The sequence below is a fragment of the Falco biarmicus genome, chromosome 8 (genome assembly GCF_023638135.1).
Source record: "Falco biarmicus isolate bFalBia1 chromosome 8, bFalBia1.pri, whole genome shotgun sequence".
Classification (NCBI taxonomy): domain Eukaryota; kingdom Metazoa; phylum Chordata; class Aves; order Falconiformes; family Falconidae; genus Falco; species Falco biarmicus.
In genome coordinates this window covers 26,882,229-26,908,265 of record NC_079295.1, presented here as the reverse complement: position 1 = coordinate 26,908,265, position 26,037 = coordinate 26,882,229, and the positions used below count along the sequence as shown (strand labels likewise).

The 26,037-nt window shown below is 52.7% G+C and overlaps 2 protein-coding genes across 5 annotated transcripts; one reads left to right on the top strand and one right to left on the bottom strand.

Moving 5' to 3' along the window:
* Positions 1-598: 598 nt before the first annotated feature.
* Positions 599-5,149, bottom strand: LOC130154370 (C-X-C chemokine receptor type 2-like). Of its 3 annotated transcripts, none has more exons than XM_056350397.1 (3): positions 5,039-5,149; positions 3,526-3,820; positions 599-1,997 (listed from the first exon to the last, which is right to left on the bottom strand). In XM_056350397.1, exon 3 carries the CDS (start codon positions 1,990-1,992, stop codon positions 919-921), a length of 1,074 nt encoding a protein of 357 aa, XP_056206372.1. In that variant the 5' UTR covers positions 1,993-1,997; positions 3,526-3,820; positions 5,039-5,149; the 3' UTR covers positions 599-918. The 3 variants fall into 3 exon arrangements, with proteins under 3 accessions (XP_056206372.1, XP_056206370.1, XP_056206369.1); XM_056350395.1 differs by having other exon boundaries at positions 3,537-3,820; XM_056350394.1 differs by having other exon boundaries at positions 3,553-3,820; positions 5,039-5,148.
* Positions 5,150-5,372: 223 nt separating this feature from the next.
* ARPC2 (actin related protein 2/3 complex subunit 2) lies at positions 5,373-25,770 on the top strand. 2 transcript variants are annotated; one of them, XM_056348208.1, is made up of 10 exons: positions 5,373-5,573; positions 15,626-15,660; positions 16,678-16,790; positions 18,827-18,872; positions 19,421-19,607; positions 20,012-20,105; positions 22,432-22,558; positions 23,672-23,772; positions 24,247-24,347; positions 25,328-25,770. In XM_056348208.1, the coding sequence occupies exons 1-10, from the start codon at positions 5,500-5,502 to the stop codon at positions 25,350-25,352; spliced, it is 903 nt and encodes a 300-aa protein (XP_056204183.1). In that variant the 5' UTR covers positions 5,373-5,499; the 3' UTR covers positions 25,353-25,770. The 2 variants fall into 2 exon arrangements, with proteins under 2 accessions (XP_056204183.1, XP_056204184.1); XM_056348209.1 differs by lacking the exon at positions 15,626-15,660 and having other exon boundaries at positions 5,427-5,573.
* Positions 25,771-26,037: the final 267 nt, after the last annotated feature.

Sequence of the window (26,037 nt, the reverse complement as noted above, 5' to 3'; positions counted from 1 at the left end):
CACAGCCCCCTCTTCAGCTCTTCTGCCCCATGCTGGTGCCAGCCCCCATTGCCCAAGCTGGGGCGGAAGCATCCTGGTTGTGTAATGGACAGGTTCCCAGCCTTTTGCACAATGATGTCCTGGCACTGCAGTGTCAGGGGGGGCAGGGAGCACCCTGGCTGCTAGCACCCTTCAGGCAGGCGTCACAGGGCTGGCTCAGTGTCAAGAAGGGGTGCTCAGGCATCTTGCAGTGATTTGCTCCACTGTGGCTCTGATTGGGGTCAAGAAGGAGTGGCTTTGTCCCCAGGTGGGACAGATGCCACACAAGAGACCCCACACTGGGGAAATGCCAAGACCTGGCTGGGTGGATGCAGGGAGTGAGACCCGGGTCTGGGTCCCCTCTGGCCATGCACAAGATGCCGAACCCTCTGCAACAGCCTCTCAGGCAACAGCCCTTCTCTGGCTGGGCAGTGGGGTTACCCACAGCCCGCCAGGCTCAGCTGGCACCACCGCTTTGGCACTGAGGTAGAGAGCCCAGCACGCACTGTCCCTAGAGATGTGTCCCGACCCCATCCCACCATCTCACTCCCAATGGCAAAGAGGAGCCAGACCTGGGTGACCAACATGCCAACTCCTTTATTGCTGGATGGCTGTCGGCCACGAACACTGTCCCCACAGCAGGGTCGCAGAATCCCCGGAGTCACAGGCTCTGCTCCAAAGAGCAAGGAGGGTGTGCAGTGCTTGGCATCACTCCCCTGGCAATGGGGTCCTACCCCCTTGCTGCCCAAGCCCACTTCCAGCCAGGGTCCAGCATCCAGTGGTGGTCCTGCCAATCCCTGTGGCATTGCTACCTGCATCCAAGGGCGCTGGGCAAGGATACTGGGGTGTGTGGGGTGCTGAGACCTGCTGGGAGCTGTGAGGGTTGGGTCCCAGCAGGGCTCAGAGGGTGGTGGAGGTGTTGCCAGAGGTGGAGGCATAGGATGTGCGGCCATAGCGGGCCACGGCATCCTTGCTGATGAACCCACGCTGCGCAAGGATCTTGAGGAAGCTGTTGCGAAACTTCTGCCCAATAAAGGCATATATGATGGGGTTGATGCAGCTGTGAGCGAAGCCCAGAACCTGTGTGACGGAGAGGGCCGTGTCAATGCGGTTCCTCCTCTCGCAAGTCTCAGCGATGGCCCGTGTCCTCATGAGGGTATCGCTCACCAACGTGATGTTGTAGGGCAGCCAGCAGATGAGGAAGACCAGCACCACAGCGAAGATGACCTTCATGGCCCGCTGCTTCTGGGCATTCTTGGTCTGCAGGAGGGTGTGGATGGTGACACCATAGCAGAAGAGCATCACCAGGAGGGGCAGGGCAAAGCCGAAGGTCTGTGGCAGGACCCGCAGCACCACCCGCCACTTGGCCGTGTCCTCACCGCCAATGCGCTCGTAGCACACGGTGCCATTGCTGGGTGAGGGGAAAGCCTCACGGAAGAGCAGCACAGGCAGGGAGAGCAGCACGGAGAAGACCCAGATGCCCAAGCAGACAAACTTCACCCAGTGCCTCTTTTCAGTGGCAGCCCGGGTGGCGTAGACGATGGCCAGGTAGCGGTCCACACTGATGCAGGCCAGCAGCAGTATGCCGCTGTAGAAGTTGGCCTCCTGCAGCACAGAGATGGCTTTGCACATCACAGTGCCAAAGACCCACTCATGGGCTCGGTAAGCAGCCCAGAGCGGCAGGGTGAGGGCAAAGAGCAGGTCTGCCACAGCCAGGTTGAGCAGGTAGACATCGGTGACGGAGCGGCTGGTGTGGCTGGAGGTCACCACCAGTACCACCAGCCCATTTCCCACCACGCTGAGGATGAAGACGAGGCAGTAGATCACTACCACCAGGTACTTGTTGAGGACAGAGCCATCGGGCCGGCATGGGGCAGAGGAGATAGCAGTGTCAGGCATGGCTGTGTAGTCATAGGTATAGTTGTAGAGGGTGAAGAAGTTGGAGAAATCCCCATTGAAGGAGAAGGACTCCATTTAGCCTGTGGAGCACAAAGCAGCTTGAGGGTGGGGTGGGAGGATGGCATGGGCCAGGGGTGACAGTGTCTCTGGGTCCCCTGGCATTTCCATTGCCCCCCAGGTCCCTTCCCAGCCAGTGGGCAGCCCCTCTCTATCACTCTACTGCAGGTGCACACTGACCCTCATATGTCTTTTTGTACAACACCCCCAGCACCCCTCAGTCTGCCGCACTTCACTCCAACTCTGTCCCTTCATTGTCCCCCACAGAGGAAAGGGGACCCCACAGACCAGCCACCTCTTCCTGAGTTGGAGGGCTCCCTTATCAATGCAGCATCACATCCCTCCAGGAGACACCTGGCCCCTCCATCATCCCTGGGTCCCCCTGGATTGTGTGGGTCCTTCAAAATCCTCTGAGCTCTTTGAGCATCTCAGGGTCCCTCAGGCACCTCCAAAATCCTCCAAGCACCTCTGGGTCCCTCCAGCTTCTCCATCCCCTCAAGCATCACTGCTGGAGCTGCCCCTCCTGCCAGCCCAGCTGGTGGTGAGGCTGCAGTCACAGTGCATGGGGCTGGCAGCACTGAAGAATGTCTGAAGGTGGTTTCATGCCCTTCTTCCCCTGCCCTAATCCTGTCCCTGTGCGGGTGGTTTCACTGCCGGATGGAGAGACATGTCACCCTTTGCGGCTTTGAAAATATTTCACATCTCTGGTTTTCCTGTTGCTCAGCCGGGCGCTGCCAGGTGTCCCCATGTCCCCTGTGCTCAGCCACGATGTGGAAATCACAGGTGACAGTCACTCTTCCTGTCTCCTCACACGTAGGACATCCTGCTTTGTCCCTGCCTCCCCAAAGACCATTGGGTTTCAGCCTTCTTCCAGTATGGATCCAGACTCATTTCACCCCTCTGCCCCATCTCTGAGGCCCCGAGCCCCTCCAGGGCTTGGCAATGCTAGGGCTGCTTGGGAATGCCGATGGGTCAAGGTCCCCCCCGAGTGGGGCTGCCACAGGCACGGGGCACAGCCAGACACCAGTGCTTCCCCTCGGTCTATTTTTGGCTGCTTCTTTCTGCCTCCCCACTCCAAAATCACAGTGGTTCCTGCAGGACCGGGTATCCCTCAACCACTGGTACCCCACAGCCAGCCCAGCCAGGAGAACCAGCAGCACCCCATTTCCCCTCCTGACCCTGGAAGGGTTGGAGGACACTGGTGTGGCCCTGGGGGTCCCACGGGGAGGAAGGAGGGATACACCATGAGGAAGCACCCTTCCATTTCATGGCTGTGCAAGGAAATGGGAGCGGGCGCTTCTCCCCTGCAGCACCCACAGCTGATGTCCCTGGGGACCACAAGAGGTTTGCACCCCAAATGAGCTCTAAGCACAGTCCCAGGTGGCCCCACCTGCTGCCTCCCACTCCCCCTGCACCAGGCAGACCCTCAGGCAGCCAGAGCAGCCACCGTGACCCCCAGCCCAGCTGGCTCCCCACATGTGAGGGGGCTCAGCCGGGTGCTGGGGGAGCCAGCACAGCCCAAGGAAAGCCCAGATCTCCAGTGGAACACACCAGGGACTCACCACTCGCTGCCCTCACCGTTCTCCCAAATCTGGGGTCTTCTCTTGGTCCCAAGTTGGTTCTCACCGGGAAGCACCCGGGCACAGGGAAAAATCCAGGCGTCACTCCCAAAGGGCTCCGGTGCAGAGTGTGGGAGGACGTGGAGCAGCACCAGACCTGGGGGTCCTGCCAGGCCAGTCAGAAGGTCCCTCACCTGCAGCCACCACTGTGCTGCCTCCTGGCACCCCTTCCCTCCGCTGTCCGATTTATGCCACCCAGGGAGGAAGCGAGGTTGCAAAACCTTCTCCTAGCATGAAGGGGAAGTGGCAGTCAGCAGGGACCCTTCCCCGGCCCCCCCCAGGATGCTTTTGTCAGGGCCGGGGGGAGTCTGCAGCACACCCACCCACCCTACCTCAGGGTGTCCGAGCCACCCGGCACCAGGTGACACCGGGGCACATCCAGGGGTGCCTCTCTCCCCCTGCAGCGGTGCACCCCCTGGGGGTCTCCAGCCAGGGGTCCCCACTTTGTTCCCTGGCCCCCAGTCGATGTGGAGCTCCCCTGCGAGGACTCCCTGGGTGCTGCAGCCCCCCTCGGGAGGGTGGAGGCCCTCTGGGACTGGGGGGCTTTGGTGGGCAGGCCAGTGGGCAAAGACAGGCCAGGGCTCTGTGCCTCAGTTTCCCAATGGTTGGGTCGTGCTATTCCCCATTGAGGGGGCTGGTGTTGGCGTTTTGGGGGCACAGGGGGACCCCCATTGCGGGGCTGGCTTCCTCCCCATTGAGGGGTGCAGCAGGGGACCAGAGCAGAGGAGCCCCACCCGCGTCCCTCCTGCCCTGGCTGTGCTGCGCAGAGCCGAGCCAAGTGGCGCCGTGCCACCAGGCGGAGCTGTGCCCCCATGCCAGCCCCGCAGATTCGGGGGACCCTCCCTGGCACCCCCATAACCCTGGGGCACCCTCACACCTCCGAGCACCCCTGCTGCCTTCGGGGGAAACCTGCACCGAGGGCACTCCCCGGGTACCTCTGTTCCTCCGGGGCACCCCCAAACCCTTGAGGCACCTCCATCCTCACACCTTTGGGGTGCTTGTCGGTCTTGGGGGTCCCACACTTTTGGGGCACCTCCCTTCCCTGGGGGCACACGGACAGTTGTAGTTGCACCATCATACCCCTGGGGCATCACGAGGTCACTCATATTCCCTCGGAACATCCCCAAAGGTTTGGGCACCTCCCCAGCTCCAGGGCACCCTCACAGCCCCCTTAGGGTGTCCCCACTCCCTGGGGGCACCCCACATTTTTATGGCCCTGTAACCCTGGAATCATCCAGTTCGCAGGACACACTTTTCCCCTGTGAGCACCCCCACATCCCTGGAGCACCCAGTTCTTGTGCAGACCTTCATACTCTGGGGCACGTCCACTACTTCCTGAGTTACCCCTCTATCCCTGGGGTCACCCCACACCTTTGGGGACCCCTCATACCCTAGGAACACCCCATATCCCTGGGAGCACCCCGCACCTTTGGGAACCCACTCACCCCAGGCACAGCCCGTATCCCTGGGGGCACCCAGCACTTTCGGGGTCCTCCATCCTCCAGGCGCACCCCATATCCCTGGGCCCCCAAGGGGGGGGGCGCCCACACAGAGGATCAGCCTCAGCCCCCCGGGGCACCCCTCTGCCCCTGCCCCACGACATCGGCGGACGCCCGAGGTACCCGGTTCCCCTGACGCACTCCCCTCCCCTTCGCCCCCCCTTCCCGTCTGTCCCCCGCCGCTGGTGGGCGGGGCATCCCGTGACGTCAGCGAGGCGGGCGAGGGCGGGGCGGGAGGCGCGGGCACGCTAGCTCTGCCGCCTGTCGGCCCGCCGGGGCCGGAAGTGACGTGCGGGCGCGAGAGCGGAAGCGGCGGCGCAGGCTCGGGCGGGTCCCCGGTGCGCGCAGCGGGCTCGGCTCCCTCCGGCCTCGGTGCCCTGAGAGCCCCTCCCCTCCCCGGCACCGACATGATCCTGCTCGAGGTCAACAACCGCATCATCGAGGAGACCCTCACGCTGAAGTTCGAGGGCGCGGCCGCCGGGTAGGATCGGGGGCGCTGGGACGGGACGGGCTTGACGGGCACGGGGGCGGCGGGGCTGGGCCGGGCCGGGGCTGCGGCCTGAGGGAAGGGCGGACGCCGGCTGGCGGGGGCAGGGCTGTGCCAGAGGCCCGGGCAGAGGGGAGGGCCTGGCGGGTGGCGGGGCGGGTGGTGCCTGTGTGGGATGGGGGCCCGTGGGAGGACAGGGCTGAGCGGGGCCGGGGGGAGCGCCGAGGCAGGGTGGAGGTCGGGGGATGGAGGGGCTGAGCTGGAGGAGGTGGTACGGGGGCGGGATGGGGGCTGGAGGAATGGTGACAAGGCAGGATGGGGGCCTGGAGAATGACGAGGGGTTGGCGCTGAGGTGGGGTGGGGGTCTGGGGAGCCAGAAGGGCAGAGCTGAGACAGGGTAGGGGTCTGCGAGGTGAGAGTGCTGGGAGGAGGGTCTGTACTGGGGGAGGGTGGTCTGGGCTGGGGTAACTGAGCTGGGGGCCGTGGAGTTGATCATAGCTTGGGCAGAGTGAAGGGCTGGGGGACGAGGGAGCAAAGTCAGACAGGCATAATCAGAGGGCAGAGTGGGGCTTGAACAGGTTGGTTAGTGCTGGGGTAGTGTGGCGGCCCGGGGAGGGAGGAGGCAGCTGGGGAGGGTATTGGAGATGGCGGTGCTGAGGTGGGCTGAGGGAGCAGAGCTGGAGAAGAGGGCCTGGGCAAGGAGGGAGTTGGGAAGGGGGAAAGGTAGTTTTCCATGGATGTTTGCTTTGGGTAAAGCCGCATTTATAAGAACAGGCCCAGCATAGTGCCAGCACTGGTACAGAATGTGTGTGGGGAGCTGAGGAACAGGAAGCCTGTGTGTGGAGTTGTGGCCTCAGCCTTCTGCTTTGTGGGTGGGGAGCAGATTCCAGCCTGACCCCCTTTGCTTTCCAGAGCAGGAGGGATGTAGGCCCACAGCCCCTGGTGCCAGCCTGGTGGATGTCCTGGCCTAGGGGCATGGTTGGAGGTGCTGGTTTGCACCTGCATGTCTGGCTGGGACAGTTGAGTCCCTGGGGAGCTAGTGATTGTTTACTGCGAGTGTTGCACCAGGGCTATAAAGGTGCTTGTCTGAGCACAGCTTAGCTTGGAAGAGAGTCCCTTTCATATAAATGTCCTTATCTGTAGCCAAGCTCACTGTGCTGTCTGCTGGCGTGAGTAACACCAGGCACCTTTGTACGGAGACAAAGCCTTGAGAAGCAAAGCACAGTGGTGTTATCTCTAGGGTGGAGCCTGCCCTGGCACCTCAAATAGCATGGGCCAGGCTGCTCTGGGAAGGGACCCCACACACAGGCAGGTGCCTTTTTGTGTGTCACCTTTTCCTTCAGCGGCTTTTGAAGCTCTCAGCCTTTTATGTGCAGAACTTTGACAGAGGCCATTTCCTCTGCTTTCTCTTCTCAGTTGACTTGTTGCTTGAGTTTGGGGTTTTTTTTCATAAAATAACCTCACAGACTGCACTGCCTTGCAGGATAGCTGAGCTGCTTGCAGGCTTCTTACTCTTCTTGAGCTTGATCATTTAATGCAACAAGTTTCCTTTCCCCAGAGCGCAGGCACCATGCTGGGAAGAGAGAGCTCCTGGGTGACTACTATGGTATTGCAGCTGCATCCATTAGAAAATATTATATGTACAGAGGTTAATAGTGTGCGTCAAAAATGCTCATTCATCACTAGTCTATACCAAGGCACTCTTCCTGCTGGAGAGAGAAGAATGTGCATGTGTCCCTGTGTTGGTGATGTGTAGGTGGTAGTCTGCAGCATTTAAATGCACCTTAAAACCCCAACTCTGTGTGACCAAAGCTGGACTTGCTCACTCTGCACCAGCCCACAGGCCCCCAAAATTTCCATTTCACAGTACAGCAAAGCCTCCTTGCTTCTGCATTGGCATGCTTGCATGACATACTGATTGTTCCTGGATCAATTCATAGTGCTGCTGATGGTGCTCTGCTTCTGCCTCTTACTCATCTATGGCGTGTTCTTTTCTTTAGATGTCATTTCTAGATAAGTTTTCTGTCTTGAGTGTGTTGCTGGAGGAGAGGAAGTTATTTACTTCTGCATTTTCTTCTCTGCTTATGCTGGGGCCCTCCTGTTCAGGCAAGCACAGGGTGGAGACAAAGTTCCAAGATGTGCAGGGAGGTGTATTTTTTTTTCTGTCCTGGTTTCAAGTCTTCTAGGGAATGGGTGTTACGCAGTGTTTATTCATATTAAATTTCTTTTCCCTCTGGCCACAGTTCTGGGGTCATTCCTGTGGCACCGAGCCTGGAGAAAGGAGGGGATTTCCTGTATTTCATGATTTTGGTGATGCCTTTCCCAAGGCTTGTCTTAGGAATGGACACAGGACAGTCAGGGCAAGGTCAGGCTTTGAGGGATTCGGCAACTGGGAGGAGTGAGTCTAGACACTGACAGAATTGGTTTTGCATTATTTGCTCTAAACCAAGACGGGGCAGATGCACAGATTTGGCTGTAGCGGTTGTCTCAGAGCCAGGTGTGCCTGGTGGCTTCAGCACCAGGCTGGGAGTCAGGCAAGGTGAGGCTTATTTCCAAATCCTTTGCCAGAGGCTTGTTCTGTGACATGGGCTGTGTTGCTCCCCTCTGCTTCCCATGGCTGCATTGTGGCCATGATTCAGCGGGCTCCCTGCAGAACTTTTCTGGATGATCAGATGAGAGGCACTTCATATTTCACCTTATCGTATAGAATGAGGTCAAATTTAGAAGTTGGAGCTAATAACTGCTCATAATATTATTGTCGTATATTATATGTCAAAATCCACTCTGCGTGGAGGTCCATCAGCTGTCTCTGGAGTTCCCAGTGTGGAAGGTGCCTCGGCAGGGCTGCAGGGATCAGGCCTCGAGGCAGGGCCTAATCTATGTCTTGAGAGTCCTCCCTTGACAAGGTCCTTGGGGCTTGGCAGCATCCACCTGTAAACAGGGTAATTCCAAATTTATTTTGTTTTTGTGGGTAAACCCCATGGAAATATCACATCCTTGGACAGCCACCATTGAATGGTGGTATTTAGATCAAGGTAGTGACAGGTAATGGACTTCAATGCATCTGATTTTTTTCTTTATTTAATATTGTAATTTCTTGTTTTAAATCCATTTCCTTAAAACAACCACATTTTTAAATAAAAGGCCTAAAGCTACCAGAATCTGTTGAAATAACTGGAGTTAGAAATTTGCTGCTGAAACTTCCAAGCATTGAACTGCTGCAGTACCTGGGAACAAGCGTGTTAAAATGAGGCAGCTTGTGAGCTTTTGTAGGTGTCAAGAGAATAAAATGTTCCATAAGCTTTTGGCTAATTTATTTGGACTTAAGAAGTCACCTAGAAGCTGAAGTCATACTTGGGTTTTCCCATTTCTGATAGAAACCTGATGTGAGGGGATGAGCTCTACCAGTTGGAAGATTTTGTTTCTCATCATTGCTTCCCTTTGCTAACCACAAAGGAAAAAACCCACAACAAACAATTTAAGTATAAAACATTTTCATGCTTGTTCTCTGTACCTGGTACTTGTTCTGTTTAACACATGGGGAGGAACTGCCTCCCAAAACAGATTTGCTGTCCCATTTTGTCCTGCTCTAATTTAACTGACTCCAGTGAAAGTGTGGCACAAGGCTGCTTCACAGGGTGTTTGGTTTTCCAGCCATACATAGCTTGCTATAAATCTCTGATAAATTAATCACCTGCCTCAAACTGTTACTTAGTATTTATCCACTGTGCAAAAGAAAACAAATTTGCATAGCTGGGGAACAGTGTGCTTTTTCCCTTGGTCGGGGTGGAGGGAAGAGAATCCTGAATTAAACCATTGGTTTCTTAATAGGTACAAATCTGCAGGGCTTCATGACTATTAGCTACATAGGAACACAGCTGAAGCTTGAACTTCCCTGATGTAGAGCAGTTCCTGTGAGATAGCTGGAGAGCTGGGCTGAAGCTGCACCCACGTGCTTTTTGGTATTTCCCATCTGTGGTCTCTTTGGTGCTAGTCAACTGTAGAGCTGAGCCTTTCAGACCAGCAGGCTGAGTGCTGGCTTGAAACGAGGTAGTGTGAACTTTGTGTTCATGATGTGACGTGTGTAAGTTCATTGTGGGGAGACCAAGTAGCATCTGGAGGCTGTCAGGCACGTTGGGAGGGTAGAGGAGCTTTGTGTCCTGCTAGGTATGACTGAGAAACATCCTGCAGGAGTGGCTGTGGTGATCTGTCGCTGTGGCACTTCAGGGGAGATCAGCAGCCCCACTGAAAAGAGAGGTTGCTCTTTGCCACCCCCTCCTTCTTGCTGACACAGGCATTGTTGTGGCTTCAGGGGAAGCAGGATTGGGGAAGTGACCTAGGCTAAAATTAAACAGGCAAAACTGGGTATTTTTAGCCCAGATGAGTTTTCTCATCTCATTCATTGTGTGAAGGCTGCGCAGCTGAGGAGCAGGGATCAGCCCTCCCTCCTTCAGCAGTAGTGGCAGGTGCTGGCTCAGTGTCCTCACAAGCCCAGCCTGGAGCTGCACACCTCCCCTAGCACATCCTCGCCTGCTGAAACAGCCTGCCTGACTCTGAGGAGCACTTGGATGATGTGGCTGGCAGAAAGCAGTATCCTTGGGTTCAGCATGGCATAGGTGGCACTAGTGGTAAACCTTGTCCATCCACATTGAGCATGTTGTAGGTGTTTGAGAGTAGCTCCTGGGCTGCCACAGCACATCTGGCTTCAGCCACCAGTGAAAGTGACTTTGCATTAATGATGGATTGTGAGCCACCTCTGTCCGGAACTAGGCAGTGCTCTGCTTTCAAGGAGTAGCACAAGGAACAGCATGGGAGAGCAGCCCAGATCTGCAGTGTTATGTTTTGCAAGTTGTTCTGTCATTGCTCCAGCCTCAGTTTTCATCTCAGGTTCCCAAGAGAGGCCTGCTCTGTATTATCCTCTGAGAATGGTTCTCACTACAGCCACTGGTGTTTGACACCAGAGAAAAGTGGGTATCAGTTGCTATACCAAAGAAGTGTAGTGAATGGTGTGTGCAAAATGAGGCTTTTCCCCAGAGACCTGCTGAGCGCTGGATCACCCTGGTGGGGAACTGTGGGCTACGTACCCGCAGCTGGAACGGAGATGTACAGGGCACAGACCTGGCTGGAAGTGGACCTGCCTGGACCTGCGTGCTGCAGCACCAGCTCGTGCCTTGTCCACTGGGAATCCCAATGCCTTCCTACCAGCCAGCCTCCTCCAGGCTGCCAGGCCCTCAGCGAGGGAGAAGCTTGAGCACGGAGGGGTCACCGAACCAAGAGAGGAGAAGTAGCAGGTATGGGGGCTGCCATACGCTACTTGGTGTTGCTCGCCTGACAGAGCACTCCTGTTCAAGTTCGTGGTGGGTGTGCTGCCAGAGCTATGGGAGCTCTTTGATTACATACGCTCCCGCAGCTTATGCAGAGTAGCTTTTGTTAGCTGAGCAGGGTCCGTGAATAGAAGAACTGTTCAGATAATTTTAGACATTGCTCATAATTTTTTTATTGGGGTGACCTTTCTCTGGTGAGAGCCTGCAGTCTGTCACTGAATCTGGCATGCTCTTGCCAAACTGTGTGTTGACTCTGGTGATCTGAAAGCTCTGCTCAGGGCTTTAAGCTTTGAAATACCCCCTTTCTTTCCCCCTGCCCCTCTCCTCTGGGGCAAGAGATTAGAATATCTGCATGCCTGCAGCTTTTAAAATAATTGCCATCCTCCTTTATTTGATACAGGTATTAACTGTGATGTGGGAGGTGCTTCAATATGGTTGTTGGCCTGTATAATTAGAGTCTTTGTTCTTCTGTACTTAGATTTGTTGTAACATTGGGCTAAGAGCCTCTGTGGCCTGAGAGTGAAGCGGGGGAGTCTGGAAGTTGTTTGAGTCAAAACTGAGGAAATGCTGTCAGAGAAAAAAAAAAAAAAAGGTTTGCTGTTGCTCTAAAGTGCTCACTGGTGTCTCTCTGTGGGCAGTGTGGCTTTTCATGGATGTTCTGCTGGGGTGAAAAATCTGATCTAGAGCTGGCTCTGTATTAGATAGACAGACCATAGGAACCATTTGGAGACAAGTAGGAGGAATGTGGGCAAGAAGACATAAAACCTGTCAGGGTCTTCTATTGTTAAAAGCAGAGAGTAGGTGGGATTTGGTGTGGATTTTTTCTTCAGACCTGGTAAGTGTTATCAGAAAGCAGACCGCTGCTGCTGCTTAGAACAGCTGCCATTTTAGCATCTGAGTTCAGGCAGGGTTTTGCAGAAAGGCCTGGTCTGGATTTGGTGTTTAGCGCAGAGAGGAGCCATCTCAGTTATTCCCTATGTGAGCTGGTTTTATTGTCCATTTGGGACAGAGGGTAGCAAACAGGGAAGGTCGCTGGGGGAGGCTATGTTTCAGGTAGCATTGGCGGTAAGGAGCTTGCAGGAGTCGCAGCAGTTCTCTGCCCAAGGAGCGGATGGGCTGTACTGTCTGAGATCCTCTGAGCTTAACCAGGCTTAGTCTGGTTCTCAGAGAGACTTGAATCAGGGGTGGAAGTGAACCCCAAATGAGGTCCTGGCTGCCCAGAACCCTGCTTCAAAGTAAACCACAAAAAGGATGGCTGGGGTTTACAGTCACTCTGCACAGAGCTGCTAAACTGCTAATTCTCACCATAGGTGTGGATGGGTCTCATCACTGAGGCAGGGGACACTGGAGCATGCTAAATGTTGTGAAATTGCTTGGAGGGGGGAATTACAGATTTAATATTATAACAGCGCTTTGGGGAAAAATACAGCACTGGACCAGGCAGAGCCCTTTGGGATCGTGCCAGTAACCTGATGGTAACCAGTACCCGGCCTGCAGTGGTGCAGCCCTGGTGCCAGGCCTACTGCATCCCCTGCTCCAAGCCTTCACCTGCCCAAGAGCAGGGTGGGCTGGGAGGGCTAAACACCAAGAGGACATGCTGTGCCTCTGCGGGGTGTTCAGCACGTTCCTGCTGCTGTTTCTGTTGGTGGAAGGTCAAGGGGAAGTGATGACATGCGCAAGTCTGCTGTGAGTCCAGAAGCCGCGGGAGGCTGGAGGTGAGAGCTCCTCTCTCTTCTGCCTGGGGAATTCTTGATGGGGGAACAATTCAGGTAGCAAAATGGGTGATTTTTCTGTTGTACAAACGTTTTAAGTAGCCAGGATAGCTTTGGTAAGGTGAGCCAGAGAGATAAACAGAAGCACTTTAAACTTTGGGCTTATAAGACTGCTGAACTGTGAAGGGCTACGAGAGCTCGCTTTGCTCCCAGTCACACTTCTGATACTCTTACCTGTCCTCCCCTGGGCCAGGCCAGGCCTGGGTTACTTAAGCGTGTGCCAGGCAAGGCAGAAAAAACACCCTGCAGTAGATGACAGGGCCAGCGCGGCTGCAAGGAGCTCTGTATGCAGCTCACGTGAGCGCTCGCTTCACTGATGCTGTGCCGGGAAGCAGTTGAATATTCAGCACACCAAAGTTCTGCCCAGTTACCTGCTTTTCCTTTAAATATCTCCCCTCCTCAAAATCCCCCAGTACAAGAATTGAGCTACTTGGGAAATCAGTGTTACAGTAACTTCTTTAAGAAATCATGCTTGCACGATGAAAGGTTCAAAAATGGGGCTGTGTTAGAGGTAGGCTTTTGTGTGCAGAACAAAGGCTCTCCTGCAGAGCCATTAACCGACTTTGGGTACATGGTCTCACACAGCTTCTTAAATAATGTGACCAGTGATCTTCTGCCTTCCCCTGGGGTACTGGGTGAGTGAGCAGGGGAATCGTTGTCCTTCCTAGGTAAAACTACTTCAGTGCGCTGGCTGTCAGTCTTCCCTGTGTTGCTGAGAGGGAGGTGCTGTGTTTAGGGGCTCTGCTGGGAGCTGGGGCTCTGGGAGGCGTCAGCTCCATGTGCATGGGGAATGGGGTTTGAATGGTGTAATTCTGAGAAAATGGAACAATGATTTAAGGATGTGTCCTCTTTAATATTCCTAGCTCTCGTGTGCCTGACTGTGCTATCTTTAAAGCTTCCTACATAGGTTTCTTTTTTTATAAAAATTTATACTGCCATCCAAGCTGATTCCCAAGTCTGAGTGTGGTACTCTAAAAGAAGAAACATGTCTGCATTGACTGACCTAGTGGGATCAGCAGGATTTTCTTTTATTTCTGCTCTGAGCAGTACTCGGTGAGCTGAACTGACTTGGATGTGGCTTGGGGAATTGCTCCCCTTTCCAAGAGCCTGGGTTAAACATGCAGCCAGGGATGCCTGCTAAGCCTCTGTCTCAGGCCCAGCTGGGAAGGGGAGATGACAGAAGAGAGGTCACAAGTAGCTGGCACAGCTCTTAAACTAAAGGACCTGCCTTGGGTGCACTCGCTCAGCTTCTTTCAAGCGTGTGGTTTTTGTCTTCAGCAGTGCTGCACAAAAGACAGGCTCTCCAGCCTCCCGACAAAAAGGTCTGTTGCTTTTCACAGCTAATAACTTTCAAGAAGCAGCCACACCTCATCGTTCCCACTTAGGATCTCTGGCTGGAAGTTAATTCCTCCCTTTCCACCTGAGTAAAATGTTGCTAACACAATGCATGGTCTGGGATCAGTGCTGTTCTGTGCCTTGGTCTCCCTGCATTGCCCATCTTGAGATTTAGCACATCACGGTCATTCCTGGCTTCCAGGAATGAGGCTGTCTGCAAAAAAGCTGATGGAAGAATAGTGCTTTCTGCTGGGGGCGGGGGGGAAGTCATTAAAACCTTTCCAGAATATGGTGAGGGAAATTAGAGTCATTGCTCCCCCGCCTTTCTCTGTGTATGTACCGAGGTGTAGCTAGTACCTAGCAGCATGTACGTGTGTGGACAGAGCAATATTTGGTGAAAAGGTTGAAGCTGGTCTCTGGGAAGCAGCAGCATAGTTGAGGCCACAAGGCTGTCTCAACACACTGGCTTTGGTTTGAGGAGTTATTTCAGTACATTGGTTCAGGTGGGTGTGAATGAACTGCTTTAGAGGCTAGATTTGTTAGCAACAGCCATTAGCCTGTACTTTGTTTAATGTCAACTGCTTTTGAAAAGTAAGTGGAGATACACAGTGAAACAGCTGCATTTTTATCCTATTCTCATTTTTCCACCCCTGCTGTCATTGATGGAGACCTTTGCATTGCTCCCTGTTGGAGAATGGCCTATTAATACTAGTCCCCTCAGAGCTGCTGAAGCAGTTTATAGTGCCAGTTCCAACAAAATCACTTTTCAGAAGCAGTTACATCTTTCACAGGATCCTAATCTACAAATCGTGGACAAACTGGCAAATAGGGTCTGTTAAGATGTTGTGAAATCTTCATACCCACAACATAAGACGTGATGTGCCTTTGGCTTGCAAGGTGCTCTTGTTGCTGATGAGAGGATCCCAAAGACCACACTGGGCAGTGTTACAGCAAACCCAGATGTACAGTTTTCCTGCAGAGGTAGTTGGCATAGTATTGGGGTATTTTGGAAGGGATGTGCTGGGTGCGGGATGAAATGCACATCTGGAAAGTTTCCTTCTGTGGTTCACTCCTAGCCCCAAACTTGCAGAAGGGTCCTCTCTGTGAGTGAGTTATATCAGTGTGTTTGTAGAGTTGCTGTTGATGGCAAAGGTGGCACTGCGTCTGGAAGGATTGTTCAGTCTCTAAGGCCCTTCCATGAACTAGTATCGCAGGAACTTACAAAGGAGCCTCTGTCCCCAAACCTGGATTGTGGCTGTTCTCTGTGGAGAATGTGCTTGTTAAACTCCATAGTGACAATTAGCTTTTTCAAACATTCCTAACTGGAAATCTGCTATCTCAAAATCTATTAATAAGCTACAAATAATAACAGTCTCTGCCAGCTTCAAGACCTATTTCCTATCATCTAAGGTAGAACTGGTGGGTACAGGAATGAGGAGAATTTGAAGATCCCTTGTTGAAGGTTACCTGCTGGTTGAACAGCAGGAGACAGAGGGGTTTTCAGGTAGAGCTGCTTGTGAGAAATAAAGCATTGGAAATTAATCCTCTTTTCTTCACAGCTTGGAGGCTGCTGTTTGCATTCTCATTTACCTCCTTTGTTTTCTTTGCTTTTTAGAAATAAACCAGAGGCAGTAGAAGTAACATTTGCAGGTAAGCTCTGCAGCTCTCTTGACTTCTCTGAAAAAAAGGGCTGGCTCAAGTAGTCTGCCCACGGTTATGCCTGCTGTGGGGCACTGCAGCAGGGGGCGGAGAGCCATGCAGGGACAGATGGTGTGGGCACCCCGCAGCCTTCCCAGAGCTGGGGCTTTGTCAGTGTCCCCACAATTTTCTCTGTCCATTCACCTTCCCTGGGACTTTCTCCACAGCAGTGAGTTCAGTGGTGGCAGAGCTATCTTTGGTGTGGTTTTGTTACCTAGCTCTTCTTTTTTACCTCGTGTATTCTCCAGTCCTGCCCTTGATGCTACTTGTCATTAGGTCTTTAGCACCATCTGGTTTGGGTTGTTAGAAAGCTGGCTCAGGGTGACAGGCAAGATGAATTCATCACCTGAAGTTTACTCTCCAGGACAAGAAGTGCCAAGGAATTTCAAGTGCTCCTTCAGCAACCGATTTTTTGCTTCTGTTATCAAAAATCTTTGTAAGCTGCAGAGCTCCATGGGGAAGTAGAGCTTGCTAGGTAGCTGGAGGGTTGCCTTTCCCTGCCTCCTGCCCTCTCTGCCCAGTCTGCAGTGAAGTGGAAGCTGTCTCAGCAGGCAGCAGCTGAGATGCCTTTGCTGGCAGAGATGTTTTCCCCTCCAGGCTGCAGCTCTGGCCCGGTGGCCTTGTCAGTTACTTTCTGTGCTGGCCATCCAGAAGGCTCCAATCTCTGTGTGTCTGTATCCTCGTGTGTTGAGCATAAGCAGATTTTCCAGGGATACTAAATGACAGTAGACTAAAACTTTCGATGATGGACAGGTGTCAAAACTGTTTCAGCTCTTTCAATGGTAACAGGTCTCCCTACATGACATTACCGCTTTCTTTAATTATGGGTTTCTCTCTTGGTGTATGTGTGAGGGCTGGAGCAGGGGGAACAGTGTCTCTTTATGCAGTTCCTGGAACATGTAGGGAAAACCTTCCTCAGAAATAGGAATTGGCTCCTGTTCCCTCACATTTCTTTTGCTTGCTTCATAGACTTTGATGGAGTCCTTTACCATATTTCAAACCCCAATGGAGACAAGACAAAAGTGATGGTCAGTATTTCTCTGAAATTCTACAAGGAACTCCAGGAACATGGTGCTGATGAGGTGAGCATCTCTGGGTCTTGAGCCTACAAATACTGTCTTTAGTGTAGCCAATGTCTTTGCAATGTTGATGGATCTAACATCCAACCCTTAGAGAAGCACCTGTGCTCCCATCTCACAGTGGTCAAAGGAGCAGCCCTGGGCCAACCAGGAGTCCCACTTTGCTGGAAGACAAGGGCAGAGTGTGTTCACACACTCTCATGAATAAAAAGCCATCTTATATGACCCTGCAGCCTGAAAGTCAAAAGACATCACAAGTTTTGAAAGTCCAAATGAATGTGAGGCCTGGGCACATAGAAATAGTTTCCCTGACTGATGTGCTGAGTCCACAAGTTGAAGGCAGGCACCAAGGCAAATCCTTGCTGCTGTTCCTACTCTAACCATGTTTGAGAGCAAGTGATGGGCTCCTGCTGTGTGTGGCAGATCATGATCTGCAGACTGGTTCCCTTTTGTCTGCTGCTGTGTGAAGCAGTTGGTTCAGTTCCTGTTGAATGGGCCGGGGCTGTGGAGAGCCATTTATGGTAGAAAGACGGAGCCTGTCTGAGCTGTGGTTGGGTGCTGAGGCAGGAAGTATGACTCAGTTCCTGAGTCAGTTTTCAAATCTCCACATAGTAGCAAATGAGGTTCACCCAAGGCTCTTAAGCAGGCTTTTGCCTCTGGGTGCCTGTCCTTGGAGGAAAACAAGGAAACTGCTCCATGAGTTTGAGTCTGGTGGAAAACAGGTGGTTTGAACCCGAAGTAAATTCCTGTGAGTTGCTGCAAGACATACCGAAGTCAGAATAAATACGTTTGAGTGTCCTCCTTTCCTGGTTCCTTGTGCAGAGCTTTCTAGGAGCAGCATTGCCTGCTACTGAAAGGTACCGCTGCTGGCAAACAAGAGAGTCAAGCAGCCCAAATGGTGGAACTCCCACAACATATTTAGTGAGGATCAATAGGGATTGATCCCAAGATAACTGCTGTGGTGGGTGAGTGGCCGATGCCACTATGCACCAGCAGCCATCATGGTGGTTGGTTGAAGGCAACTTCCCAGGTTTTTAGGGTGAAAATGGGATCTCTGTAGAACTGCCTTGGGAGTGCTGACTAAATAGAAATTACACTTTTAAATTGCCAGTTAGCAAACTGTTGCTTTCTGTGCTTCCCTGGAGATGATGGAGCTTGCTTCTGCTCCATCTTTGGTGAAACTCCACTGTGAGGAGCGCAAAGTGGGGTTCCTGCTAAGAGCATCTCCCTGGGCTGCAGCAGGCAGGCAGGCTCTCTGCTGAAAGGAGGTTTTTGACATGCAGAGAACCTGTGCATCCTCTCTGCATGGTGGTGGGTGTCATCCCAGGAGAGCCAGTTCTGCCACAGCATTATTGTGTTCTCTGTGAAATACCTCCTGTTCCCAGCCCCCTCATTGACACAGAGCTATGGCTCAGTTGAAAATTGCCATTGATGTAAAATTCAGCAGTGATTACGTTTGAATAAAGGTTTTTGCTGTGCTGTAGGCGGCTCTGCTTCTGGGAGGCATCCAAGCTGCTTGGCAGTCTCCTCTCCATCCCCATCTGTCCCTTGCAGTAGGCTGAGACAGGGTGGGTGATCGCCCAGCCATGCGGTACATGACCCCCGCTCTGAATTTGCCTTCCCACAAGGAGAGGGACGGGGCACACTTTGCATCTGCCTTTGAATGGGAAGAAGGGTTTGTAGCCCTTAGATCTGTTGTGTCAAGCTCTGCTACAGTTCTCCTTTGAAGTTATGGGGTGTATGGAGGGGTTTTCTACCCCATACAAGTTCAAGACTAGCAAGAACTTTAAAAAGTTCCAGCTCTCAGTCCTGTCCTGCAGTGCATCCCCTGTCAGTGGCGGTTTAGGGAGCTACACCTAGAGCAGGAGCAGCCAGTAATACTAGAAGCAGATGACTTAGTATTTGTCCAAGTTCACTTAGTCTAAGAGAGGCAGATGCTGTAATTTGATGTTTCTAAATGAAGACCACACATGGCCTGGGCTTTGCAGGAGGAAACAACCCTGACAGCTTATGCTTTCAATGTTTAATTTCTTTCCTAGGTATTGAAGAAAGTCTATGGAAGCTACTTGGTAAATCCTGAATCAGGTAACCCTGGGGTAACATTTACTCTTCATGTGTGTGAATGCAATTCCAAAATTACTTCAGTCACTTCAGAAATGCTCAAATGAAGGCTGCACTTCAAGAGCTTGGTATCTGGGGCTCTCTGTACCATGAATGACAATATAAAAGGTGGCTCAAGTAAGTCAGGGCTGCAGTAGCTTGCAGCACAGGCTGTAATTCGTGATGCAGTCCTCCTCTGGGAAGCCTCTGTTCCTCACAGTTGGGGTCTTTGTTCTTCTCAAAGACGCTTTGTGAGACACAGGAAAACCATGGTTACCTGTGACAGCATCTCTTCCTACTCACTGCAAAAACTTGGGAGCAGCTGAGCTGGCACTTGTGTCTGGGAGCTCAGGAAGGAGCTCCAGGTGTGTTGCCATGGCTTCTGATGATACTTGGGGTAGGAAACACTCACTCCTGGGGCTTCTGGGAGGGCTTAAGGCAAAGGTGGGACTATATATGTCTCTTTTGGAAAATGTCTCTGACTTCATTAAGGCCTTGCGTAGATAATTAAGGTTAGTGGCTGTCCCTCCTAGGTTACAATGTCTCTTTGCTCTACGACCTGGAGAACCTTCCCGCAGACAAGGATGCTATCGTGCACCAAGCTGGCATGTTGAAGCGCAACTGCTTTGCTTCAGTCTTTGAGAAGTATTTCAAATTCCAGGAAGAGGGCAAAGAAGGAGAAAAAAGGGCTGTCATCCACTACAGGGACGATGAGACAATGTAAGTGTTCAAACCAAGCAGTACAGGAGTTTGCCAGCTGTAGGTTGTGGTGGAAAGTCAGGAAATCATACTGCTCTGTACTTTGTCAGGGTAATAAGGGCCTGTCCTAGGCTGTCAGAATTATCCAGTGAGGGCAGTGCTCATCCCTCAGGCTGCAGGGTGTTAAACAAGAGTCTCTTGTTAGTGCCAGCACTTGTGGCTGCATGCAGGAGAGGAATTGGCCGCTCCCAACAGAAATGTTTTGCTCCCTGTAAATACTGTCTTGAGGGAGGGGAAATTTTCAGCAGCCAGGCCTGTGAATGATTGTTGTATCTGCTTGACCTCGTCACACGGTTGCTTCCTCATCCAGTTGTACTTCTTGGCTCTGGTTCACAGCTCGATTCTCCTCTCTCACTCATCTGCAGGTATGTTGAGGCAAAAAAGGACCGTGTCACAGTTGTGTTCAGCACAGTATTTAAGGATGACGATGATGTGGTGATCGGAAAGGTGTTTATGCAGGTATGGAAACTGAATTGTGGGGAAAGGGTCTGGTCCTCAGTTCAGATGTCTTGTTGCTTGAAAGAAGCATTGCCAAAACAAGCAGATGTTAGGCTGAAGTGAGCTCACAGGCAGCTTAACGCACATAAATGCTTTCTTTGCAGGGCTCCAACCTGCACTGGGATGGCATAGGCAGTGTATTTTCAAATCCAGACACATGCATTGGCATCTTTTATTATCAATGGTCTTGTTCATGTGGGCAATTAAAGATATTACCTGTTACAGATGAGAAACACCGTGGTGAATACTTCAGTATCCACCTTGAGGCCCTGTAGTGCAGCTGGCTGTGGTGTGGGGATTGCCAGCCAGCTGAGGAGCTGAGCATGGTGGGGAGGCTGTAGAGGCAGAAGAAGGGGTGAGATGGTGCTGAGAGTTGTCTTCACCTTGAAGTTTGTTCCTGCTAATGTTCAAATGCTGTAGAGAGACTCCACAGCTCAGTGTGGCTGCTCTCACGTGCCATGATGGTCTCTTGAATCCAAGCTTTGCAAAGCTATGAATTTGCTTAGTTTGCAAATAGATTGCTTTAATCTGTCATGATAATGCCAAGTACCTCTGGATTCAGCTACTCTTTGCAATTGCCATTCAGCCAGGAAGCATTCAGAAGCCCGTAGTAAACGCTTTGCATGTCTCTTAGTGACTGCGTGCAGCCTGTGGTGATTGAGACGTTTGTTTACAGCTGAGGAAGGTTCAGTGCATGTTGGTGCATGTGTTCATCCATGTCGCTGGCCCACCTAGCTCACTTGTGTCTGCTGAAGCACCTGAGCAGCTTCCTGCGCAGTCATGGCCACGGAGCAGGGCCCTGCAGGGTGTTCCCAGGGCTAGAGGAGCTTTATTTAGCCTATCCATTCAGGGGTATAAGGCTGTACTGCTGACAGGCTTGTGGACAGCAAGTTACTGTCCCAGTTTGCTGGATACCAGTTTACCTGTACTGGGAATCACTAGGGCGGTGTCTGTTGTGATGGGAGTCTCATCTTGCAGTTCTGCTCTCTGTGTTCTTTAGCCATGGGCAAGGCATCTTCTCTGGCTTTGAGGTTTTCCCCACCAGCATATCCCACAGCCTGGAATTTAGCTTTTAAAACACTGAAGGAGGATGAGGTGAACAAAACAGGGTTTGTGAGGCTCCCGGGGAGGTGGCAGGGTTTCAAGGCAGCAGCTGTCCCAGAGTATCCATGTCCCAAGTTCTTCGTTTTTACAACAGCAAACCCTGCTCCTGCCCAGCCACAAGAATTTCCACTCTGAGTCACGCTGCCTCCTTCCCTCCAGCTATTGCTCTTGCGTAACGCAGCCCAGTCGCACATGGTGGCTGCTTATCTGGGCTGTCATGGAGAAAATCTGACCATTAACTAACCAGTGAAGCCATTTGAAGTACTTCACCCTCTGGCATAAGTAGGCGAAGTGCAAGCTAAGCATTTTGTTAAGGAAACCACAGTGAACTACTCAGTTCTCTAAAAAGGGCACAGATGCTCCTGCCCTTCCCAGGGTGAGCTGTGCTCAGAAGGGAGGAGAGGCCAAGGTGGCTGATGTGTAGCTTGGGCTGGGGGTCTGTGAGGCAGAGGAGAGGCTGCCCTGTCTTGGGGCAGGAGAATGGTGTCTGGACTTTCCCAGCCCGGCATAGGGACAGTCCTGTAAGTCCTGAAATGCGGAGCCAGTTCATTTCATGTGAGGTGGGGTCATGCTGCTGTCAGGTTCCCTGGCAGAAGTGATCTGTTGTTTCAAGGTGTGGAGAAGCGTTAGGAAGAGCAGGCTTTGCACATAATCTTCAAACCTATAGGTGCCTTCTAATGCCTAGACAAAGACTCCTGGTGGGAGATGCTTTCTCACATGGAAGAGTCTTTACACTAGGTGCAATGGAGACCTTGCAGCCCTTTCTGAGAATTTCCTTTCCTTTGGGATGATGGGCACTGCCTGCTTTCCCTGGAAGCATTGATGGTCTTGACTTTCTGGCAGGAGCTGTGCTGTCTCATGCGTTTGCTGAGACGGGGGTGTCCCTTCCACAAAACACCCGTGGCAGGAAGTGCAAGGCTGAAAGTCACCCCAACTGAGGGGCTGTGCTAGGGCCACGTGCAAACCCAGGACAGCTGTGCATTTTGGTCTGGTTTAGCTGGGAAAAAGGATTGTTTTCCCAAGGTTTGGCCTGATGGATTAATCCCATTCAGGGAAAACAGGGAAACCTCCTGCTCAGCTGCCCTGCGGGAGTGTCCAGTGGGCATGGGGAAACCCCATTTGCTTTCCTAGTGTGTTGCTGGACTGTCACAGTGGGACTCACCTTCAACTTTGTCTTGTTCAGGAGTTCAAGGAGGGTCGCCGGGCCAGTCACACAGCCCCACAAGTGCTCTTCAGCCACAGGGAGCCGCCCTTGGAGCTGAAAGACACAGACGCAGCTGTTGGCGACAATATTGGCTACATCACCTTTGGTAAGCAGGCAGCTCTGAGGCCTGGGAACACTCGGGGAGGAGAGAGGTTCCTGCTGCCGCATGAAGGAATTCACCTTCCCTGAGTGTTCAAGTTGGTCATTGAAGGCTGAAGGGACTCTGGAGTTGGATTCTGTGTTGTCTGTCCCCTTTGGTGTGTCCCTTTGCTGTACTGGGTCACCTCAGCTCTGCTCAAGGTGTGGAAGTAGACAGTGAGCTATTTAGTGTCTGCCTACAAAATAAATTCAGCATTTGGAAGCAAGGGAAGAGTAGCTTTGCTGCAGTACTGTGGAAACTGGATGTTTCCTGTGGGAGGTTTCATGTGAGTGTATTTGTAGCTTGTCCAGCTGCAGGCATCTGTGTGGTGCTTGATAAGCAATCGGAGAGTGGGACAGTGAGTTCTGCTTCTCCAGCTGTGCCTCTTTGCTCTGGGTCAAACACTTCCATCTCTTAAAGAGCCACTTTCCCCTGCCTGCGGAGGTGCTGGCCAGCAGTCACCACTTCCTCCTGGGCAGCAGTGCTGAAGGCTGAGCCAATTCCAAACCCTGCCCTGTTCAAAGGAAAAGGTCTTTTCCAGAGAAACTGGAGATTGTCATCCAGACAAAAAGGTCTTTCAGGCCTTGGATCTGAGTTGCTTAGCACAGCAGCAGCCTCTGGAAAGAGCAAGCCACCAGGCCCCTGCAGTAATCAAGTCTGGTTCTGTCATGGGGCCAGCAAGCTGGTCAAGGGTAGACTGGATCTTGAAATCAGTTGAGCAGCCTGGCTGCCCTTGTCTGCCTCTTAACTCTCTCCTCCATTTGCTGCTCCAAAGTACTGAAGTAGCATCATGCAGTTTCCTACAGTGCCATCATCTCTGGGCACTTGGCCTTGCCGGCATCCTCCAGAGTGCACAGCTGTGTCCAGGCTGCTGCGGGAGACATGGAAAAGTGCTGCTAAGCCCTGTGTTTAAAATCACAAGTGCTGCTTAATCTTTATATTGTGTCATAGTAAAGGGCTCTTTGTAGAGAGCCAAGTAGGTGTTCAGAGCAGCACACCCTGAAGCCTCCAGTACTGGAGGAACGTGAAGCCCTTTGGTAGCCTCAGGAGGCACTAACAGTTTGTATCGCTCTCTTTTAGTGCTGTTCCCCCGTCACACCAATGCTGCTGCCAGAGACAACACCATAAACCTGATCCACACATTCCGGGACTACCTGCACTATCACATCAAGTGCTCAAAGGTACTGAGGGGATGGGGGATACAGGGTAGCTTCAGCCCATCCAACCGGGGTGCTGCAGCGGAGGAGCCACAGGGCAGAGGTGCCCCCCTGAGAACTCACTGGGGTCTGGCATTGCCCTCCCCAGTCATGCAGGGGGGGCAAGTGATGCATTATCCCCTTCTCCCTGCTCTTTGGCGCAGGCAGTGCCTGTTTGCTTCCCATCGTAGCAGCGAAGTAGAATTTTTTTTTTCCCCTTTTTGGATCTGGTTTCCTTTCTGAGAACAGGAGGGCAGTTGTTCAGAGAGACCTGGCTTTGACCAGGGCTCAGGCAGCCATTTTCACCGTTGCCTCCTGAACTCCCCTCACAGCACCATGGCCATGCAAAGCTAGGTGCTTTCCCAACAAGCAGAAAGATAGCTCCTGCCCTGTGTCCTGAAATCTCAGCTATGAATACAGGATCCTGACAGGTCCCCATTTTGTCCTTACAAAACGCAGGCCTATATTCACACACGTATGAGGGCAAAAACATCGGATTTCCTCAAGGTGCTGAACCGTGCCCGTCCAGATGCAGAGAAAAAAGAAATGAAAACAATCACGTGAGTAGCACAGCGAGGCCCAGCTCCCTGGGCTTCTCAGCCAGCCATGAGCTTGCTCCTTCTCAGCTTGACGTAATCCGGTCTGGGGAGGACTGGGATGCTGTGGGGGTCACCAGACCAGGGCTTGATGTGCTGGGACCCCATCTGAGAGAGAAGGAGGGTGTTTCACAGTCAAGTGCTTGCTTGGGTGTCTTGAGGTGACTGGACTCCCAGGACCCCTGGTGCTCCCTCCGCCACAGTCACTTACTGCCTCACATGTCCTTTGAGGAGCTGGGGCTGTGGCGAATCCTGTACGGGCAGGTGCTATGTGAAAGGCTTGTACACAGCTCTGCGAGCCCCAGTGTCTCCGCTGCGTGTGTGTCCCCGGGCCTGTCCATGTGGCATTCGTGGGGCTTTTCCCCTGTTGTGTTAAACATGGTTGATCAGCTCTGGGGGCAGCTCCAGCTCACGGCGGGGCCGGGGGAGAGTGGCCCCGTGCTTCCCGGGGGTTTGTGGGCACTGGAACAGGTTCCTCCTGCCTGGTGCGTGTGCAGCTCCTTGGAGCCCCTGGCCAGCAGGTGGTTGGGGCCAGGAGCGCTCCCAGGCCACCACGCTGACAGGCCAGCTGGCTCCCTCTTGTGAATAAAACAGCCCAGAGGGAAGTGGGCGGAGAAGAGTTGTGTGAACGTGTTTCCCTCGGGTCCTTTACCCTTTGCTCATCCCACAGGCCCCCTGGTGTCCTTTCGCTGTGTGTCCTGGCATGTCCCCTTAGTTGTTCTGCTCTGGGGCCACGGGGTTGTCCCCTCTGTGAAAGCCAGCCCTTCCCCATAGCCCCGTGACCTGGTTCCGCAGCTATAAACGCCTGTGAGCTCTGAACCAGCGGTGCCTGCCTGGCTTTGAGAGCTCGGTGCAAGTATATGCCCCACCAAAAGCCCTGTAGCTGCCCTGGGGGACCCCAAAACAGCTGGGGACTGTGCTGACCTCTTTCTGCATTCTTTCAGGGGGAAGACGTTCACAACCCGTTAACGCCAGGGTCACTGAAGCTGCCGTGGAGGACAAAGGTTGGGGCACTTGCTACCCGATAATCGTAGCTTTTAATGTTGCACCTCTGTGGGCTCATAAGGAATTCAAGCAATCGGGGTCTGTTTGTACGACAGTTTGGGGAGTAATCTGCAGAAACGAGCTGTGCTTGCGAGGACTCGATCGTTCCAAGAAACAAAACCTTAATTCCAGTTTGATTGACTTAATTTCTTTTCTTTTTTAATTTTTTTTTTTCTTTTCAAGCTGTTTCGCTTTGCAATATGTTACCGGAAATAAGTTGCAGTATTTCTTATGAGAATAATGCAATATTAACTTGTTTTCTTCTGAGTATTTGAGTTCAAAACTCCTGTATCTGAAGAAATACTGTTGGGGTTCATTAATAAAGGAGATCTTTCTATCTTAAGGGGCTGTGGGGCTTTGGCTTGTCAATGCATGTGGCCTTGCCCCCAGAAGGGGTATTTGGATAATTACTGTATTGTAGAGCAAATTACTTCTGGTGATCTCTGTCTTGAGGGCTGAAGTGGGGGTGCTGTGCCCAGGTCTAGGAGTGAGTAGCCTGTTGTGTTAGGGAACTCCTGGACTGCACAGAAGAGGATTGTCCTACCCTCAGTGAGCAATCTGCACCCTTCCCTCCTCCCCTGACGCCTTTGTTTCTCTTCCCTCCCAACAA

What these genes read in the sequence shown, in the direction of transcription:
- LOC130154370 (XM_056350397.1), bottom strand. Translation starts at nt 1,992, where the DNA reads ATGGAGTCCTTCTCCTTCAATGGGGATTTCTCCAACTTCTTCACCCTC.
- ARPC2 (XM_056348208.1), top strand. Translation starts at nt 5,500, where the DNA reads ATGATCCTGCTCGAGGTCAACAACCGCATCATCGAGGAGACCCTCACG. An exon ending in TTCGAGGGCGCGGCCGCCGG is followed by an intron (nt 5,574 to 15,625) that starts GTAGGATCGGGG and finishes TTTGCTTTTTAG; the next exon opens with AAATAAACCAGAGGCAGTAG. An exon ending in AAAGAAATGAAAACAATCAC is followed by an intron (nt 24,348 to 25,327) that starts GTGAGTAGCACA and finishes GCATTCTTTCAG; the next exon opens with GGGGAAGACGTTCACAACCC.